This window comes from Zootoca vivipara, chromosome 14 (genome assembly GCF_963506605.1).
Source record: "Zootoca vivipara chromosome 14, rZooViv1.1, whole genome shotgun sequence".
Taxonomy (NCBI): domain Eukaryota; kingdom Metazoa; phylum Chordata; class Lepidosauria; order Squamata; family Lacertidae; genus Zootoca; species Zootoca vivipara.
The window spans coordinates 2,893,697-2,914,702 of NC_083289.1; the positions used below are offsets into that span (position 1 = coordinate 2,893,697).

The 21,006-nt window shown below is 45.2% G+C and overlaps 1 protein-coding gene across 1 annotated transcript in view; it reads right to left on the minus strand.

Moving 5' to 3' along the window:
* Positions 1-18,615, minus strand: part of TARS3 (threonyl-tRNA synthetase 3) — a 30,794-nt gene extending 12,179 nt beyond the window's left edge. Inside the window, exons 1-11 of the mRNA XM_035130496.2 lie at positions 18,221-18,615; positions 16,877-16,966; positions 15,595-15,785; positions 14,608-14,731; positions 13,069-13,190; positions 11,830-11,947; positions 9,188-9,252; positions 7,888-7,966; positions 2,905-3,051; positions 1,488-1,586; positions 380-546 (exon numbers count right to left, since the gene is read on the minus strand). Coding sequence (XP_034986387.2) covers positions 380-546; positions 1,488-1,586; positions 2,905-3,051; positions 7,888-7,966; positions 9,188-9,252; positions 11,830-11,947; positions 13,069-13,190; positions 14,608-14,731; positions 15,595-15,785; positions 16,877-16,966; positions 18,221-18,544 — 1,526 coding nt within the window. The 5' untranslated portion in view covers positions 18,545-18,615. The remainder of the gene's footprint in view (positions 1-379; positions 547-1,487; positions 1,587-2,904; positions 3,052-7,887; positions 7,967-9,187; positions 9,253-11,829; positions 11,948-13,068; positions 13,191-14,607; positions 14,732-15,594; positions 15,786-16,876; positions 16,967-18,220) is intronic.
* Positions 18,616-21,006: the final 2,391 nt, after the last annotated feature.

Here is a 21,006-nt window from a genome sequence, read left to right on the forward strand (position 1 = left end):
CAGTAGTTCCTGTGCACACACGCACACACGTGCACCTATCCTGCAGGGGAGCCAAAGTGTTTATTGGAGTTCAAGGGCATAATCCAGGCAGGAAAAAACACTCAAGCATAAGGGAATTTCCCTTAAAAAAAGGGATAACTTGGCAGCTATGCTCAAGCAGGGTGTGAAGCAGGGCCTGTAGCAGATGTGGCTAAGGAAGAGCCCCAAAGGCCAGAGAGACTTGGAGGGGCACATCTGGCCCCCAGGTTTGAGGGCTCCTCACCTCTGCTCTTGAATGCGCATGCCCCCCCATTATGACTTATTTTTTATTTGATTCAAACTAAAATAAATTTCCAATAGTTCAGAATAATTGGGAGTAATAATGAAAAGAACCACAAACCAGTGTCCAGGGCAGTTCATTGGCTTCAGGGCAAACATTTCCTTCTCAGCCTCAAAAGAGAACATGTTGTCACTGTAGTGCTGCCAGTGGCCAGAAGCCTCCCAGAGTTTACTGTTGTAGATATTAGGAGACACAACCTCTGTGAAGTTACGCCGGTGATATTCTTCCTGCACAAGGAAACCGAATTCTCAATAAGCAGTAGGCAAACACACACACACACACACACACTTTCTCTTTAAAGCATTTGCATTATTATTGATTTGATTTATTCCCAGCCCTTCACCTTAAGGTCCCAAGTCAGGTCACAATTTAAAGTACAGTACTAAAAACACTACTAAAAAAGTAAACGAAAAACTAAAACAGTACTAAAAAACCACATCCAATGCCAGGCAAAGAGGTACATCCTTGTCACCTTAATTTATACCACACTTGCAAACAGGAATGGCCTTGCTGATCCAACCATTTAATAAGCATGTCAATAATTCTACACTCAAAGCTCATACCTGCTTGGAATTTATAATACTTTTATCCTACCCTTCCTCAAAAAGTGTTGAGAGGGGGTGTACACACACTCCAAATTTCATCCTCACAGTAACCCTGTAGGTACCTGTGACTGAGCCAGTATTATGCACTAAGCTTCATGGCAGAATGGGAATTTAAAGCTGAGCCATGCCAGTCACAGCTCCACACTCTAATCCCTACCCAGCACTTGCTCTTCAGTGGCACCACCTACAAAACGTCACAGTTTGTAGAGTTCCTGCTCTGGGCTCCAGCCCATCAGCCATGCCACTTTCTAGAATACTCCATTCCGCACCCCAACAGTCAGCCAGTATCTTGTAGCCTCTGAGCCTGCTCAGGCCTCACTGGGCTGTTCTTTGGAGTCCCCCTCTTTAGGGTTTCTTTTCTCCTAAAGGTTGTTTTGTACTTCTGAAACCCTCAAGCCAGCTGGTATTTGTTTCTTCCAGGTGGACAACACTGTTTGGGCTAAATAAAGATCTAGGCCATAACAACCATATACTGTAATTAAATAAATAAGTAGCAACCAATGTTCATTTCTCTGCAGGAAAAAATATTTTATAACAATTTCAAATTAGTAATTGTCACTTACTTTGATAAAATCCATGAGTATATTATAAATAAAGGCACCTCTGGGCAGAAAGAAACAACTTCCTGGACTCAGTTCATGGAAGAAGAAGAGTTCTTGTTCCTGTATCCGCACAATCAAACATCAGAAGTTAAAAGAAGACAGAAATGAGGCTTCCGGTCTCTGCAAGATGGCGAATAGAGCACAGATCTGATTGCTCCAACAGATCTGAGCCCCCCGGAGAGTCAGGGGGAAACGCCAAGGCGAGGCATACCCCCAAAAAGTCATAGAATCACAGAGTTGGAAGAGACCACAAGGGCCATCCAGTCCAACCCCCTGCCAAGCAGGAAACACCACCAAAGCATTCCTGACAGATGGCTGTCAAGCCTCTGCTTAAAGACCTCCAAAGAAGGAGACTCCACCACACTCCTTGGTAGCAAATTCCACTGCCGAACAGCTCTTACTGTCAGGAAGTTCTTCCTAATGTTTAGGTGGAATCTAATGTTTAGGTGGAGTCTTGAGAGAGTCCTCAAAATGTCGAGGGGTCCAGCAGATTGCAAAGAGCTCTCCCGCAATTCCCAGGCCCCTGCGACGAAAGGCTCAGGAGAGTGGGTGAAAAAAGCGGGATTGAGTGCAGTCTGGGCAGCAACGCATCTCCACAGGAGCGAAGCCTTAACACTCTGGCCACCAGCAGAGATTTTCCATAACCAACATTCAAGCTGATGGGAATGCAAGAAGATTTACTATTGAAATTAATTAAGTTTAATTCGGTGCCAGACGAAGGATTAAAAAGGAAGTCCGTTCTTCGTCTCCTGCGTAATTAACTGTACATGGAAAAAATTGCAAGTGGAAAACTTTATCTTATTTGATATTTACGGTTGTGGGCCTGCTGATGGGAGAATTCAAAGAAACTGAAACCCATCTGTCAAAAACTCTCCCTTTCAGCAGCACTTTGCAAGGTGCTTTGAAATCCCTACTTCAAGACTTCAATATATATTGCATATGGGGTCAAATTTGGCCCTCAAGACAGATCCAGATAACAGAGCCAAAAAGCCCCCCCCCCCCCGCTTCTCTTTTAACCCTCATGTCAGAAAGCTGCTTCACACTTGAACACAGCTGCACAATGCTGGACTGCCATTGTTGCTTTTAAATGACAGACGCCTAAAACTGCAACAGTCCTGAGTTTCAGTCTTGAATCAACCCCCCACTCCTGAAAACATGACAACTGTTCTGCAGTGTACACTTTTAACAGTTCTAGGGAGCCAAAACAATAAAAGGACTCGTATGTCACATTAAAACCAACATTTATTGCTGCATTTGTTGCACATTTATTGCCTCTGACAAAGAAACTACCGTAGTCCACAAAGGGTTCTGCTGCAATAAATCTGTTAGTCTTAGATAAAAAATGTTTCAAAGCCAAGAGGATGCATACAAACCATACTTTGCCAATTTTCCTGTGATCACGATTTTTGGCTTCCTCCTGGACCTTCTCCCACTCTTTCATCATTTTGTTTTCCGGAAAAGATATTCCATAAATTCTCTGCAGTGTTTCCATGTCAGCCTTACCCTCCCAATAAGTGGAGGAATTCTGTTGTTGAAAAAGTTACCCCAAATGTAAATACATTGCAAGAAAAAAAAAGTAATCTGAGCCATTTGTGGGAAATAAACCAGTAATTTTTTATGAAACTAAGCCTGCAATCCTGTGAATTATTTACTTCTGCTTAAGCCCCACTGAATAGTCTGACAGTAATATCCATTCCTTTAGGTCTCCTGCTGCCCCCATATGTTTGGAACTTCCTCTGCAAACACTTGTGAGATCCACCCCCCTCTCCCTCCCCACCTTTTATGCAGGGAAGCTCAAAGCAGCGCTGGGAGCGACCAAGTCACCAGGGGTCCCATCTGCCCAAATAAATTAGTGGCTCCCACCTTCTGAGGTGACAGATGTCCCAAAGGTTACAAGAATACCTAGAAGAAACCCTCTGCAGCAGACACTAGGTAAAGGTTTAACAGAGAAATTTGTCACTTGAAGCTTTTAGGGTTAGATCTTTTCTCTCAGGCTCACAAGTTGAACAGGACATCACTAAGCAGCTGACTCAATTTGAATTCAATTGAGCAAATAATCATTTAAAAGGTTTGATTTCTTTATTATGTAAAATGTTAATAAATATTTCATTTCAGTCTGCTCAGAATCAGAGACTCTGGTGAGAACTCAATTAAGATATGTACTCCAGTGGAAGAGGAGTGGTGGAAAGAATTTTGGCTTAAACCACATTCTAAGTCTGTCTGCTCAAACAAGAGAAATCTCACTGAAGCCAGTTCATGGCAGCTTTCATTTATGTGGCCAGCAGCTCACCCATGTGCTGGAGGGGTGTTAAATTACTGGCATCTATAGAGACATGTGGTGGGACTGACCTAAGGTTGCGGAATTTTGGTGTAAACTCTTCAATGACCATTTCTTTAATTACAAACCAGACAGTAACTCCATCTCCTTATTTATTTTATTGACTCACAGAAGAGGAAGCAGCTTTACAAAGTAAAGAGCTTACCTTACATTTATTACGTAACACTACACAGGCAAAATTTTGGAAGACATTTGGTTTGGCTACTTTAGAATATTGGTTTACAAAAGTATGGCAGATAGTCCTCCTCAAAAAGATTTCTCATTAAACTAAAAGTACCCAGAGGACCAATTACAAACAACTTTTCTTTTGCCAAATGGTATAATTTTATTTCATATACAAATTAGGAAGCTCATGGCCAGATGGTTCCTTCGGCATATGCCAAGATATGGATCTTGTGATTTCAATTTGTTTGGGAGTATGTGTGAGTGAGTTTTCAATAGATAATAACTGAGTTAGAACACACCAAGTACAGAGAGTACAGAAAATGGGGTTGTTATATGTTTTTCATAACAAGCCTGCAAACATAATGATAAATGTATATATATATCATAACTCTGCTATGACCAACTGTTTATGCAAATCTATACTGCAAGTTTTCCCCCTCCTGTTTGTGAAGGTACTGGTTATTATATGCTCCCCCCCCCCAATTTCTCTTTGACCCTGCATATTTGTTGCTCTCTATTTTCCTTAAAAAACTCAACAAAAATATTTTGAAAATAACAAAAATTCAGTGGTTTACACATTCAATTCTATCAATAAGAAAAGACCCCACCTCAAAAAAACAATGTTTAATATCCTCTATAATAAAGTGCAAGTGTCTCTGCGTCCAGTCCCTGTGTCCGTGGGATTGCGCTACTGCGCATGTGCCCCACGGACAGCTGTTGGGACTTGGAGTGCAGAGACTTTGGGCGGCCGGGCAGAACTGTTGAAGCGACGAGTGTGCGCGGGCACGCGGCGGGTGCGCGGGCACCCCCATTCTCTTGCACTTCACCCTACTTTTCCCTCCCCCTTTCCTTCCTCCCCCCCCCCCGCCTGAGAAACCGGAGAAGGAATGGCCGCTTCTCCCCACCACTTGAGGAGGCGGTGTCCCTGCTCTCCAGCACTGGGAAGCTTTTTTGCAGGAGGTGATGGAAAGCGTAGCGGGGCTCCCCGCCTTCCTCTCTGCAGGCGGCCATCGCCGCTTCTGCGGGACACGTGTGGTTCCCATGGCAACAGGCTCCTGCTGGCCGCTCAGTGTTGCACCTTTTTTTTAGTCCCCCCAGGAAACAAGCAGCTCAGTGACAACAGTTCCGCCTCTGTAACGCAGGAGATTTAACATCTGCAATCAGCTGGTGGGGGGAGGTAGGGAGTGGGGCGGCTCCCCCCACCAGCTGATTTTCTCCATATTTAAGTGGATGGATATACTTAGCCTTTTATGAAGTTTTGGTCACTCTCTCTCAATGTATATGCACGTGTGTGTGTGTGTGTGTGTATTATATTTGTGTGTTGCTGTGTTTTCTATAAGATATATATATAGACACACACCTGTTTTGGTTAGTCATTGTTATATATATATATATATATATATATATATATATATATATATTACACAGCGACTAACAAACACATTTATTATGTCTGTGTATGTCTATTACGCTCACAATAGCACATGATGGGCACACTTGGCCACTTCCATTGGTGGAATTGGCGCTGCTATAGGTGTGACTACAAGGTAGCCCTGTTCAGGGAAGTTTTTAATCTGTGACATGTTAATGTATTTTAAATCTTTCTTGGAAGCCGCTCAGAGTGGCTGGGGAAATCCAGCCAGATGGGCGGGGTACAAATAATAAGTTGTTGTTGTTGTTATATTTGTAAGTTTTAAAGGTAAAGTTTTAAAGATGGGCAGGGTACAAATAATAAGTTGTTGTTGTTGTTGTTGTTGTTGTTGTTATATTTGTAAGTTTTAAAGGTAAAGGGGCCATTAGGTCCTTCGTGACCGACTCTGGAGTTGCGGCACTCATCTCGCGTTATTGGCCGAGGGAGCCGGCGTACAGCTTCCAGGTCATGTGGCCAGCATGACAAAGCTGCTTCTGGCAAACCAGAGCAGCACACGGAAATGCCGTTTACCTTCCCGCTGTAGCGGTACCTATTTATCTACTTGCACTTTGATGTGCTTTCGAACTGCTACGGTAGGTTGGCAGGAGCTGGGACCGAACAACGGGAGCTCATTCCGTCGCGGGGATTTAAACCGCCGACCTTCTGGTCAGCAAGCCCTAGGTTCTGTGGTTTAACCCACAGCGCCACCCACATCCCTATTTGTAAGTTTAGATACCTCAGAAATCTCAGAGCCTGTCTTTACTGAGGATCTGTTTGCAAAATATTGTGGACTTCTTTGACTTTTTCATTTTTTTCAGCTTTGTGGCTAATCCTTAGCTGATAATCCATCTTGAAGACTCTGGTTTATTGCAGACTTTATGACTTGAACATAAAGACAGCTTTTTGTTCACTGTTTTGTAGCGCATGTCCCCGAGGTTGCTACAGCAACAGGTCTGTTCTAGCACCCGTTAATTTAACGGGCTTCATGATACTAGTACAGTGGTGCCTCGCTAGACAAATGCCCTGTAAGACGAATTTGTCGCTTAACGAAGAGATTTTTCGAGCAGAGGTTGCCTCGCTAGATGAATTCATTTTGTGAAAAATTTGTCTAGCGAATCGCGGTTTCCCATAGGAATGCATTGAAATTCAATTAATACGTTCCTATGGGCAAAAAATAAAAATTTCAATGCATTCCTATGGGATTCGCTAGACAAATTTTTCGCAAAATGAATTGACTCACAGAACGAATTAAATTCGTCTAGCGAGACACCACTGTAGTTATAGAAATTGCAAGGCTGAGGCAATATTATTATTTGTTTGTTCTGAAATAGAAGTGTTTAAACAGCCAAGCAATAATAATATAATAATAATTTATTATTTATACCCCGCCCATCTGGCTGGGTTTCCCCAGCCACTCTGGGCAGCTTCCAACAGAAAAATAAAACACAACAATCTATTAAACATTAAAAGCCTCCCTGAACAGGGCTGCCTTCAGATGTCTTCTAAAAGTCTGGTAGTTGTTTTCCTCTTTGACATCTGTTGGGAGGGCATTCCACAGGGCAGGCGCCACCACCGAGAAGGCCCTCTGCCTAGTTCCCTGCAACTTGGCATCTCGCAACGAGGGAACCGCCAGAAGGCCCTCAGTGCTGTACCTCAGTGTCCGGGCAGAATGATGGAGGTGGAGACGCTCCTTCAGGTATACTGGACCGAGGCCATTTAGGGCTTTAAAGGTAAGCACCAACACTTTGAATTGTTCTCGGAAACGTACTGGGAGCCAATGTAGATCTTTGGCGGCCGCTCCCAGTCACTAGTCTAGCTGCCGCATTCTGGATTAGTTGTAGTTTCCGAGTCACCTTCAAGGGAGGGTAGCCCCACGTAGAGCGCATTGCAATAGTCCAAGCGTGAGATAACTAGAGCATGCACCACTCTTGCTAGACAGTCTGCAGGCAGGTAGGGGCTCAGCCTGCGTACCAGATGGAGCTGATAGACAGCTGCCCTGGACACAGAATTGACCTGCGCCTCCATGGACAGCTGTGAGTCCAAAATGACACCCAGGCTGCGCACCTGGTTCTTCAGAGGCACAGTTACCCCATTCAGAACCAGGGAATCCTCCACACCTGCCCGCCTCCTGTCCCCCACGAACAGTACTTCTGTCTTGTCAGGATTCAACCTCAATCTGTTAGCCACCATCCAACCTCCAACCGCCTCCAGGCACTCACACAGGACCATCACTGCCTTCACTGGTTCTGATTTGAAAGAGAGGTAGAGGTAGACAACAGTCTTTGGAAGATGAGTGGACACAGAACCATACAAAACTGCATTCCATATTATTTTATGTGCAGTCTAAGTTTACTACAAAGCAACCCCATTTCAACACAAGGGTACTTACTCCCTGCTATAAAGGTGTTTCACTCTTGAAAATCCTAATTTTTTAAGGGCTTGCTTACCTTAAAAATCTTTAAGGCCTTAATTTTTCCAGTGTGCCTCACATGAGGGCCTCTGCATAAGTCAATCAGCGGACCACACCTATTAGAAGATTATAAAGGTTAAGATGAAATTAGAAAAAATCAGGTTCCCAGTTCATTTAAGTCTATAGCCAATCAAAAGGTTATCCACTCTGAACTTTGTCACACATGCAGTTGTGTTAATCTGAACTTCTTGCACTTAAAATGAACCTGAGGCATCACACCAAGCCATAGTTTGTGCTTCCAAAAATATAACTGGGAACCATGCTTTATGGGTGCTTGTTTGCTTTTGTTTTGCATCCTTGCAGCACCTGTTCTCAGAAGTACACCTCTCCATGGCGCAGCAGCTTCTAAGATGGAGCAACAGCTTATACTTACAGCTTTTCAATTGAGACATTCCAAAATATAGCTCAAAACCACTGCCTACAAAATTCACCTCAAACCATAGCTTCCATTTCTGATTGCATTGCACAAACTGTTGACATAAGGTGCTACTGGAAGGAATTTTTTAATTTTGTTTCGACTATGGCAGACCAACACCGTAGTTACCTACCTGTAACTAAAATAATGAATCTTAGTTATACTTCCCTTTAGCATGATGTATGAATCTGTATGTATATATTGTATTTTACAGATTATATGTTTAATTGAAACAAAAGAACTTCACGAAACTGCATTTACTGCTCCTTGCCTCACTTGAACCTCCTTTTGTAGAGTTTAGACTGTCAGATTTGTGCAGGAGCAACCTGCCTTTTGCTTACATTATTCCATAATGCACTGTGTACACTGATGGTGTGATCAAAGAATCATCATAGAATTGTAGAGTTGGAAGGGACCTTGAGGGTCATCTAGTCCAACCCCCTGCAATGTGGGAATCCGAGTCAAAGCATCCATGTCAGATGGCCATTCTGCTTAAAAACCTCCAAGGAAGGGGAGTACTCAACCCCCTGAGGGAGACTGTTCCACTGCCAAACAGCTCTTCCTGTCTGAAAGTTTTCCCTGATGTTTAGTTGCATTCACTTTTCTTGTAACTTGAAGCCACTGGTTTGGGTACTACGCTCCAGATCAAGAGAAAACAACCTTGTTCCCTCCTCCATGATGTATGTTATGAGCAATAATAATACAACAACTATGTTCACATTATATATTTTTTCTAAATTGCTTGAGCATACAATTTTCTCTCAAAATTTAAAATTACATACATCTTACAAATGCCTTCTTCCCAAGTATTTTTAAAAATAGCAGATTTGAAAGTTTGAGTCAAAATTGCACATCCTTTTACCTGTACACTGTAGTTGTTGGTGTGTCAACCTTGTCATTCAAAATTCGGCATTTAAACTGGTTATACTACGTAGAAGAGGAGCAAAAAGGTAAGGGAGGAAACAAAATGAGAATTTGAATTTTCTTGAACAAGCATGAAGCCATATACTAGCCTTCTGCAACCTGGTGCCCTGGAGATGTTACAAACTACAACTCTTATCACCTCTACTGAGTGTGGCCAATGGTCAGGAATGATGGGAGTTGCAGTCTGGGCTGCCTTATTCTGTCAGACCACTGGCCCACCTCACTGCCTATTTTAACAAGCAGCAGCTCCAGGGTGTTACTGCTGAATCTTTGTGAGCATCTTTTCAAACTCACAAGGTGTCCTGCATGCTCCTCTGCGTTGTCAAGCCTTTTGCAGACACAATCACTGATGCAATAAACTCACTTCACGGCCATGATTCAGGCAGTAAGGTTTATTGCCTGTTTACAGCTTAATGATTCTGTACATCATTAGCCTATAAATCAGTCACTAGCATGCTGCTAGGACGGTCTGCATCTGGAGATGGTTCTCCCCCTCCCAGCAGGGAGAAGAGCAGAGAGAGAAGAAGTGTGCATGCACACGAAAGCTCATACCAAAATAAAAACTTAGTTGGTCTTTAAGGTGCTACTGAAGGAATTTTTTTTATTTTACTTCGACCCAGACCAACACGGCTACCTACCTGTAAGCAGAGAGAGAGAAATGAACAAACTCAGCTCTTTCTCAGTCTCTTTATCTAAGCCCAAAGACACACTGTGCAGAACCTCATGCTTCTGACCTTGAAGCCACCTGCTTCTAGATTGTTTACATTACACTAATGGCTACTAGTTTCCGTTTCACATATACCTACAGTTACTCCATATCCTCTTATAATTGAAAATGCCAGAGATTGAACTCTAGAGTATGGTCCCTCCAGAGTATGGTCTTCTGCCTCTACAGTACGGTCCCTCCTACATTCTTATTTAAAACTAGCTGGCCCGGCCACGCGTTGCTGTGGGTTTTTTGTGCTAAGTGGACCTTTTTCTGTTAAATGGACCTTCAGAGTCTCCCTTCAGAGTCCCCTCACCTGCTCTGTCCCAACCCTGACTCCCCTACTGTAAGTTTTAAAAATAAGACTCCCCCACCCATGCGTGTTCCTGAAAATGTCCCCATCCCCCCACTGCTTTGGCTGACTCAGGGTCCTACTTCCCCCCTCATGGCTATAGGGTTCCCCCCTCCCTTTGTTGTGCCTCATCCCTGTGAGCCCCCCCCCCCCCGTTGTGAAAGGCCCTATTCTGTTTTGGTTTTGCCTGTGGCCTAGTGAATGGTGCGGCCTACTCAGTTTTCCCTGCTTGGCAATGCTGTGGCCTACTGAAAAAGCTGGGCCTTGTTGCTGCCAAAGGACGGTTTTCAGTTGGTTGCTGTGGAATTTTGTGATGTCATCTGGCAGCGCAGCTTTGGAGACGGCAGCGTGCAATCTGCCTTTCTACTAGATACTGCTGGAGTCTTCAGAGCTTCTGGTGGTGATGTCTAATTTGGGTGCCACTTTTTGTGATTAATCATTATTTTAGGTGTGAAAGGTGTGTTTTTTTGGAAATTTTTTAATGGCAGATCCCTCCCTGATGGGCATGGAATGTTGTGGCCAAATTTGTTACATTGCAGTTCAGCAGTTACGGAGAAAGGCTGTGACCTCCGTGCTCACAATGCCTACATTTATATATACATATATAGATGGGCACAGCAGCCGCCTTATTGTGTAGCCCTTGTAAGATTTCTGGATGTCTGGCTAAGAGCTTCTTGAGTCCTTTCTTCAGACATAGCCTGGGAAGATTGACATTCCTACCAGCCAGAGAGTATGTTACGAAACATGCAGGGGAAACTAGACAGGGAAGAGATGGGTTGGCTGCATATTAGCTATATTAAGCACAGCTTCTTTCAGGACACAATTTCATCACGAATTAAAGAAGATGGTGAGGTCACCAGGGCCAAAGTAACTGCAGGCTAAAGCAGTCTCCTGCTTCTCAAACCAAACACTGCTAACAGAAGCTGCTGCTCTGAAATAACTACAGGCTTAAGCTATACACGGCCACTCATGGGGACTTTAGCTCCCTGTCCCAAGCATCTGTTCAGAAAAACAAACAAACAGACTTTGTAGGACAGGGCTAGGAAAGAGTACTGTGGGCATGTACCTGATGTGCGGAGCAAGGAGCATAAAAAATGGTTTGCAGCCTGTTGGGCAGGGAAGAGGAAACAGACAACTGAGAAGAAAACACCATTATCCCTAGGTGGGATGGGGAACCCGTGGCCCTCCATGGGTTGTTGGGCTCAAACTCCCACCATCTCTGCCCACTGTCTATGCTGGGGGGGTTATGTGAGCTGGAAGTCCAACAACGCTGGAAGAGGGTTCCCTATCTGTTAAGAAAGGAGAAAAGCAGCATTGAAAGTATTTCCCCCTTTCCTGCCTGCTGCCTCCCTGACATCAGACATTGTACCCCAGACTGTGGAAAGTCAAGGGTTTGGAGAGAGTATCTGCATTTACATGCTGTGGAAACAGCCAGCATGAGCAAGTACTAGTCTTCAGATTCCAAAGTTCAAGCAACATTTGCAGTGGATGATTTTGAACATTAGCAAACCCAGAGACTTACCTTAAACATATCCAGCAGGATTTCTTTGCGAACTTCTAGCCTTTCAAAAGGCTGCTTCTGTTTCATGATGTTTTTACACAGATTCTCCAGTGTTGGGAATTCTGTACTAGATACAACTCTAGAAAAAGGAAAGGCCAATGATCTTAAAGTAAAAGAGCATGCAGAACAGAATCAAAGTATATCACCCTCCATTACAAGCTGAAAATCCTATGCAGTTCTTTTTTTTCACCATTGTGTGGCAGTTTAAAGAAGATGGTCTTATTTATGGCTAAAGTTCCTTTAAATTATAAACATGCAGCGCAGCCCTAACCATGTCTACTCAGAAGTAAGCACTACTGAATGCAATGGGGCTTCCTCCAAGATAACTGGAGTTAAGGTGCCAGCCTTAGTTTCCATACATTTAAATATATAAATAATGATGCATTTAAAGGGCAAACACTTTAATGAGCAATATAGACTTTTAATATTGATTCAATCATCTTGGATTTAGGGGACAGTGGCAAGGTTGATGTTTAGACACCAGGAAAATATTTTTGTTTATTTCCACATCTGTGTGACCATTTAGCTCACTTAGCTTTGCTCTGCATACCTTACTGTGCTATGTTGCTATTTTTGTTCTGGAGTGCCTTTGATCATTGTAAACCACCTTAGATACTATTTTTAGAAAAGCAAGGTATAAGCATTTTAATAAATAAAATATGTTTTAAAATGCATGCAATCAAGACATTCAAGTGGCAAAGCTTTGCCTGGGCTGTCATCTGAGCCTGCAGGTGGGGAGATTTTGCATGCATCAATTTTCCCTTTCCTTCTTTATCTTTTTTAAAATGGTGCCACATGGTTGGACAGAGTATGCAACTATTCCAACATCCCGCCTCCAGCCTCAACTGATCCTCTCCACATCTGTACTACTTGATTTTGCTAAGTAAAGCTAATATTGCCTAAAATTTGCTATATAAAAATATTGGGTTCAGCCAGCTTTGGAGTATGAAATTCTATAACCAATGGTTCTTTCATTAAGAACAGTCATAATTTGCCTCTATATTTCCACTGGTGAAAGGAAATACAGGCACAAATACCTCCTTTGCAGAAGACATTACTGCTACTATGTTCTGATGCTATGGTGAAGTTGATAAATATTTTAACATAGGTTTAAGGAGGAGGTTACATTAAAACCCAAGTTTATACTTCAATTGTGCTATACCAATTCCAAAATGTCAACACTTGTTGACAAAACAATACCTGTTTTCAATGTACATGTCATAATAGAAACCATTCTCAATGGGAGGTCCATAGCACAAGCATCCACCATAATAATTTTCCATTGCTTCTCCAAGAACATGAGCACTAGAATGCCAATAAACCTACACACAAAGATAAAAAATAGATCATTATGTTATCCATAATCTATTTTTAATTTTTTTTTAAATAGGACTTTCCAGCATATACTACAGTAGTCAAAATCCTAGGATATGCATGTATTTGCAACCACAGGCACATCCAGATATGCATTGCAATGTGGATGCACATTTGTGTTTGCATTGGCTATTTACACAGTACACAGTGCTTTTTTTCTAGAAAAAGAGGTGCCAGAACTCACCATCCTGATGAACATCAGTGAAGAAGTTGTCCCTCCTCCCAACTGCCCCATTATTGCCAAACAAGCAATGAGACCCATCCTCTTACAACAGTATTGTATTTCGTGAGGGAGGCTCTGTCTTCAAGTACTCCTGACATCCACCAGCCTACAGCACGCTGAAGTGCATATGTCACACAGGTGCAGCCCACTCCAAGAGGAGCTGCCATGCAACATCCCTAGGCTAATGCCATCTCATTTCCCGCACTCATGACCTGAGAGATTTCCATGGCACTCTGCTGTGTGGTGCCACCACCTCGTCCCTTGCCTTCCTGCTCTTCCCTCCTCAAATTGCCTCAGAGGGCACAGAACTTTTTGCCACAGGAGAGGGTGGAGAAGTGCCAGTCCAGGACACAAGGCATGAAATTGCTTATGCACGGTGGAAGCCACAGGCAGTGGGCTTGCTTCGTGTACATAACCTACCATCATAGGCACCAATTCTAAGAAGCCCAGAACCCTTCACACCCACAATTTTGGGGGGTGCGTGTGCTGAGCCACCTTCTCCACCGCTGCTGTGTGAGAGTGCAGGTCAGGCACCCAATTGCCCACCTGCCTCCCTCTCTCCCAGGCTGCCTCCCTCCTGTCCTCCCCCTCCAGTGCCCTTGGCTTCAATCCAGCACCCTGCAAGACCACGCCATGGAAGGGACCTGGCTGCCACAGCCTGCTGGCATCTGGGTGAGGAGAGGAGCGGGCAGTATGTGGACCGTGGCTACTGTTGTCCCCTGGCAAACCCCAGCTCAGCCTATCAGTGTTGGCCCCAGTCTGGGCAGCATCGCCTCTGACGCTTGGCTGCCTGGGCCTCAAACACCAGGTGAGGAAAGAAGGTGGTGCAGCTTCTGAGGGGCCACAGGGTCTCACCCTGGGCTGTGCTCGATTGACTCTGGCTTCCCTCTCACCGTCCATCCTCCTGGCGACATACCAGTGAGAGGAAAGCTCCCCCAATATTTTACTGAAGTTTGAACTTGGTGCCATTGCCAGGCAGCCAGTGGGAAAGCCGGGGGGGGGGAGCGCCAGCCTGCAATGGCACCCACCTTGTTCTGGCAGAAAAAAAAGCCCTGCCTGTACAAGGATTTCCTTTGCTGGATCAGGACTCTTGTTTTCAAATTATTTTACAAAGAGAGAGATAAAGAAAAAAGTTTACGTACAGCTTGAGCTTCTTCACTATCAAACGTGAGCAGCTCCAAGGAAGAGTCTCTTTCCATCGGTCGATCTAAATCCCACAGTTCCCCATTCACTTTGGCTATGATGGCATTATCAGCAAGTCCACGACTAAAGAGAGCAAAGACATGCTAAAAATGTAACCTCTAAAAAACGTGCCAGAGATGTCCTCCTTTTGAGGCCATCAAACTTTTAATTCTATAGTTGCAGAGAGATGCGTTTGCTGGTAGGTCAGAGAGAAAGGTACAGATGTTAAAGTTTAATTGTATGTAAAACAGATGTGCAAAAAAAGATAATTTAAGCTTTAACTTTCACACATAGTCAGGCCCGTCTTAACCACATCGAGTGCTGTGGCGCAAAGGTCCCTCCGCCGCCGCCCCCCCAACTCACCACGGACGCAGAGGAGGGACATGGCATGGGTGGGCCGGGCGCTGCCTGGTTGTCCTCTGGGGCACTGGCATCGCCTCCTCCTGCGCGGAAGCCTCTGCTGGGGGGGGCGGTGCCGCGCAGCACCTGGCCTTTTGTCCTTATGTCCCCCGACCCGACCCGCCAGCCTGAGGCCGGGACTCAAACCCGCGGCGGGCGGGCGGGAAGCAAGGAGCAGGGCGAGTGGGAGGGCGGCTGGGCTGTCTGATGGGCGCGGCGCGGCGCCCCCTGGCGGCTCCCGGCGCATTGCGCCACCCAGCCTTGCCTTAGGGCCAGCCCTGCACACAGTATTTTTAGCATTCCCCCCCTCTAATCACAGCTACCATATTATTTATTTCTCTCTACGTGCTTTTTTCTGTGTGTTCATGCACACATAGAATCATAGAGTCATTCATCTAACCCCCTGCAATGCAGGAATCCTGGCCCCAACCATCCCTGGGTGGGTTCAAACCACTTTCCTTCTGGTTAACAGCCAGAGACACTGACCCATTGCGCCACCAAACCTGCCACCTGAGGATGACAAAAACCCAGTCTGCAAGGAAAATTACCTAATTCGTAGAGCTAGCTGTTGTGGAGTTGTTTTCCAGGATTCCCCCTCCATCTTCCTCCCATCAGCAAGAGTGATTTTGATAGGTCTGCTTTGGCTGGATGCTCTGGAATCAAGGAGAGCATCGTGCTCTTTCTTCAATGCTTCATATAACTTCAGCCTTTCTTTGATGAAGCTTGGTTCCTGTTGTAGCTGTTAAAAAGTGTGCAGGGCAGAATGTCAGTGCAGGCCTTCAACACAAATAGGGCATGGAGAACGCATGTGAAATATTAATAATATCTATATGTCACCCATCTGACTGGGTTGCACCAGTTACTCTGGGTGGCTTCCAGCAAACTATAAAAACAAAATAAAACATCCATCATTAATAACTTCCCTATACAGGGAATGGGAGCTGCACAATTGCATGGATGCTCCCATTCATTGCAAATTCCCACCACAAATTTCACACCTTTTCTAGACTGTATCAATAGTAGCTGTAAATACGCGGGACAGAATCATGAACAGCTTGGAAATTTTCAAACTGCTGTTGTTGAAAAGGCAAGTCACTATTTAGTCTAAAAGTGGCTTATATCAAATGGAAATGGCAAAGGCAAAAATACAAATCTGAGTTCCATCCTCCTATGTGTGTAGCTCCTCTGGACCATGATTCTATATCTCCTATAACTCTTATCCTAGCTAAGTGATAACTCATGCTTCTTTTTAGCTATCTGGTCCTTATATTTGACAGCAGTGGACATTTGTAAAGCTCATGTGTTTTAGGGTTAAGTTCCACAGAATAGAGCAAATGCCATGTTTATTGCTGCTCATCTTCAAGACTACTGCCAACTCCTTATTGAAAACTGGGAATCTGCAGATAATCATAGTCCACCTCTTGAAATCACAATTGTATTGTAGTGGTACATCTGTGCTTGGGCTACAACCACCTCAGGATGTGCAGGGAAACTCCTCCAAGCAAAATATCAAGACCACACCACTGGGGAAGAGAGTTTGATCCTTTCCTCCCAGCACTGTTTTCCTGATGACTTCTACCCACCCAGCAGTTATTCTTGAATCCTAAAATTGTAGAACTGGAAAGAACCACAAGGAACATTGAATCCAACCCTCTGCAGTGCCAGAATCCTTTTGCCCAACTTGGTGCTTGAATACACAACCTGTGATTAAGAGCCTCATGAGCTAAAAAGAGGAAGGTTAAGGTCATCTAGTCTCATCTAGTCAGGCACAACAGAGACAAAGACAATACCAAGAGTGGCTTACCTGGATACCCTAAAAAGTTCACATACCTCACTTCTACATCCATCAGCAGCTTGATTTTCCTTCTTCTCCCTTTTATGTTTACTCTCGTGAACAACAAGGTTTGCATTGGGAGGATCCTAAATAAAGAAAAGGTAGAACTACATTATATAAATATTTTTGCCAATCCAAATGCCAGAATTAAAGTCAAAGCAAAAAAGTGGTCGTAATTAGAAGCACAAACACAAAGAGGGAGCCAAGGAAATTAATTTCCAAAGCTCAAATCTCTGAACTGTAATGCCAATTACATTACTTAAGTACCATTTATTCTAGAGATACTTCAGATCAGTCATTAACAGTTACAGGGCCTGCTGTACCTGTAGAGACCAATATGGTGTGTGTGTGTGTAGATATGTATATAATGTTATAGATTTGGGTGGGGGCTAAACCCTAGAAATTAATAAATGGTAGGATTTTGATTAATTGGGATGTGGATGAAAGTACAACCTGCAGACCATTGCCAGACAGAAATCCCTGGGCTGGCTTATGCAAACCAGCCCGGCTGGCCTAGCAAAGAGAAAAACTGTTAACATGACAAGATAGCCTATGGAGATAGAAGTTGCCAAGGTGCTGGGGTGTGTGTTGGAGATGACAGGAAAAGAGAGGTTTTGAGCAAGGTATTCTGGGAAGAAGGAGAAGAAGGAAGGAAGAGCAGGATGCATTTTGGGCAGGCTGGCTGCAGGCAGGCAGGCAGGCTGGGAGCGCATGATTCCTTGGTCTCCACGGCTGCACTGCTGTGGGGGTCAAGCCCCTCTTGAGATGACCATGCTGTAAGATCTGGACTCCCTCCATGCAGACCAAAGGTGTAAATAGGTGAAGAAACCATCATTCTTAAAGCCATGACAGTCTCTGCCATGTCTCAATTCTCCAAAGGACTGCAGACCCTGAGTGGGCACCCGGAACCCCCAGGAATCTTGCTGCAGCTCGGCAGAGAGTGGGGGCAGCAGCCAACTTTTGTAGCAATAATACTGTCACTGTTTGTATAGGATTGCAACTTTGCAAACCCTTCCCTTGGAAACAAGTGTGCTCCCTCCTTCTCAAACTTGCACACGCACTCCAGTTGAAAGAGCAGAAAGGAAGCGTGCCGGGATCACACCCTCCTCTCCCCAGCTGAGATTCCTGCCTTGCTAGGGGGTGGGCCAGATGACCCTTGGAGCCCCTTCCCGCTCTCTGCTTCTAAGGGCGGACGGGAGGTCGTCCTAAGGGAGCCCTCGGGCTCGGCGGACACAAGGATCGGGCTCTCCCGCGCCCCGTGGCCCCCGGAGCAGCGGAATGGCCCCAGCCTCCCCTCCTTCCCGGCCCCCCGCGAGGCCTCCTTCTCCCGCCTCACCCACCTGTGCGCGCCCCCGAGGCGGCTCTGGCCGGGGCTCCGGCGGAGGCCTTGTCCCGCTCTGCTCCTTGGCCAGCTCTGCTCCGAGGCTCCGCCGCAGGTGCCCCAGGCGGTAGCGGAGCTTCTCGTTCTCGGCCCGCAGCGCCGGCAGCCCCGGGCTCGCGTCCGGCAGCGGCGGCCCAGCGAGGCCGCCAACGCCGCTGCTGCCGCTGCCGGGCCAGCGCTCCGGCTCCTTCAGGCGCGCGATCTCGGCCGCCAAGCAGCGGATCTCTTGCTCCTGCCGGGCCAGGCGGGACGCGATGCCCTCGGCCGAGGCGGACGCCGACATCTCCCGGCCCTGCTCTCCGCGCCCCGGCCTGGCAGCTCGGACGCCGCTCTCCAGGCTCCAGCACGCCCGCCTCTGGCCTCGGAGGGAGGAGGAGGAGGAGGAGAAGGAAGGAGGAGGAGGGAGTTTCGTCATCCCTCTCAAAATGTATAATTCAGACACATTTTAAACAATAAATTCTGTAAATGAGGCCAGGACGAAGATAGATAGATAGATAGATAGATAGATAGATAGATAGATAGATAGATAGATAGATAGATAGATAGATAGATAGATAGATAGATGGGAGTTCGTTGTGCAATTCTAATACATAGGATTATTATTAATAATATTGAAGAATACATTCATTATCTGAGGCTGATACCTGTTTCTCCCATGAACATACGGACATGTTCCTAAGGAAAAGTGGGATACAGTATTCTGGGATCAAATCAGAAACTGGGATGATGTCTGTAAATCTGCGACTGTCCCTGGAAAAAGAGGGACCCATGGAGGGTCTGGAAAGTTCAGCAAAAGGCAATGGCCAGATTGCTCACCAGAACAAGAGATTTGAGCACCATCACACCAATCTGACAATTGCTTCTGGGCCCAATTCAAAGGGCTGCAGTGGACCTCTAAAGCCTTAAGTGGCTGAGGAGCTCAATGCCTTAAGAGCCGCCTCTCCCCGAACAGACCGACCCGGACCCTGTGCTTGTCTTCGGAGGCCCTTCTCTATGTCTCCCCTCTCTGAGGCGTTTGGAGGGCAGCAACAAGAGAACGGGCCTTTTCTGTAGTGGCTCCCCGATTGTGGAACACTCTCCCCAGAGAGGCTTGCCTGGCGCCATCATTACATGTCTTTAGGTGCCAGGAATGCAAAAACATTCCTCTTTACCCAGGCCTATGGCCATTAAATAATCTGTGGCCTGTAAAAGTGTGGGAGAGTGGACTGTTATGATGATTATTTTACAATTAGGCTATTTGTTAGTATGTTAGTATCTGAAGAAGTGTGCATGCACACGAAAGCTCATACCAAAATATAAACTTAGTTGGTCTTTAAGGTGCTACTGAAGGAATTTTTTTATTTTGTTTCGACTCAGACCAACACGGCTACCTACCTGTTAGTGTGCTTATCATTGATGTTATGTGATGTTTTTAATGTTGTACACCACCCTAAGATCTTTTGATAAAGGACGGTATATAAATTGAAATAATAATAATAATAATAATAATAATAATAATAAATTGGATGTTTGGCAGAGTTCTATGAAGCAAACAAACAACTTTGGCCCATATAAAGGTAAAGGGACCCCTGACCATTAGGTCCAGTCGTGACCAACTCTGGGGTTGCGGCGCTCATCTCGCGTTATTGGCCGAGGGAGCCGGCGTATAGCTTCCAGGTCATGTGGCCAGCATGACTAAGCCACTTCTGGCAAACCAGAGCAGCGCACGGAAACTAGGTTGGCAGGAGCTGGGACCAAACAACGGGAGCTCACCCCGTCACAGGGATTCGAACCACCAACCTTCTGATCGGCTCTGTGGTTTAACCCACAGCACCACCTGCGTCCCTTTGGTCCATATGAACTTTGGTCCATATAGAGGCATGTAATAGCTGCCACCAAGCACAAGATGGCGGTATTCTTGAACATTTGGGTTTTTTAAAAAATAACACCAGCTCATAGTTTCTCAGCAATAGCAATGAACATACCTTAGCATGAAGTGTCACCCCAGCCCTAAACAATTAGTAATCGAGCACTGCCAGGAGATATACTGTAAAAACCAACTGTTTATGTATAAGGTCCACATTACCTTCATAAAAAAATAGACTGAAGATCACATTTTTACATAGTAAGTGTACAGATTTCTCTAATTTCCAAAATTTATGAACTTTGGCACAACATCTGCCAATAAGATCCTCACTCCTTGCAGCCCACCTGATCCTGTAATGTGAGCCACACCTACTGGGATAAAAGACCACCAATTAGTAACATAAGAGTTCTCCCTTACGCTGACAGAAACCAATCTAAAGGGTTGGGTGGACCAGATCTTTGTCCATGGAGAGGCACCAAGATGTTCCTCAAGATCTGACTCCGTTTCCAATTTAAGTGAATCCTGGGACAAAATTGTAACTGAAAAAGTAGGGAGCATATGATTTATATCATTCCCCTCTGGATGCCCTGCTTAGTTCCAGCAGGCATTTAAAAGCTGAAACAGAAGGCACCAGCTGAATCTCACTGGCAGGAACCTTCAGCCAGAGTCCGCTGCCATCCATACCAATCAGACTGAATTTTCCTGATCCAGGCCCCACCTAATGAAATCTTAAGCATCAGCCTCTCCCTTCCTCCCTCTCCTTCTCCCTCTTCCCTTGTCAGAGCCTGTCACCATGAATGACTGCTATGTAGGCTAGGCTTGTACTAATTTACAAAGCCCTGAGCAACTTAGGCTCAGGGAACCTCTGTGACCTCATTCGCTCAACTGCTGAGATCACC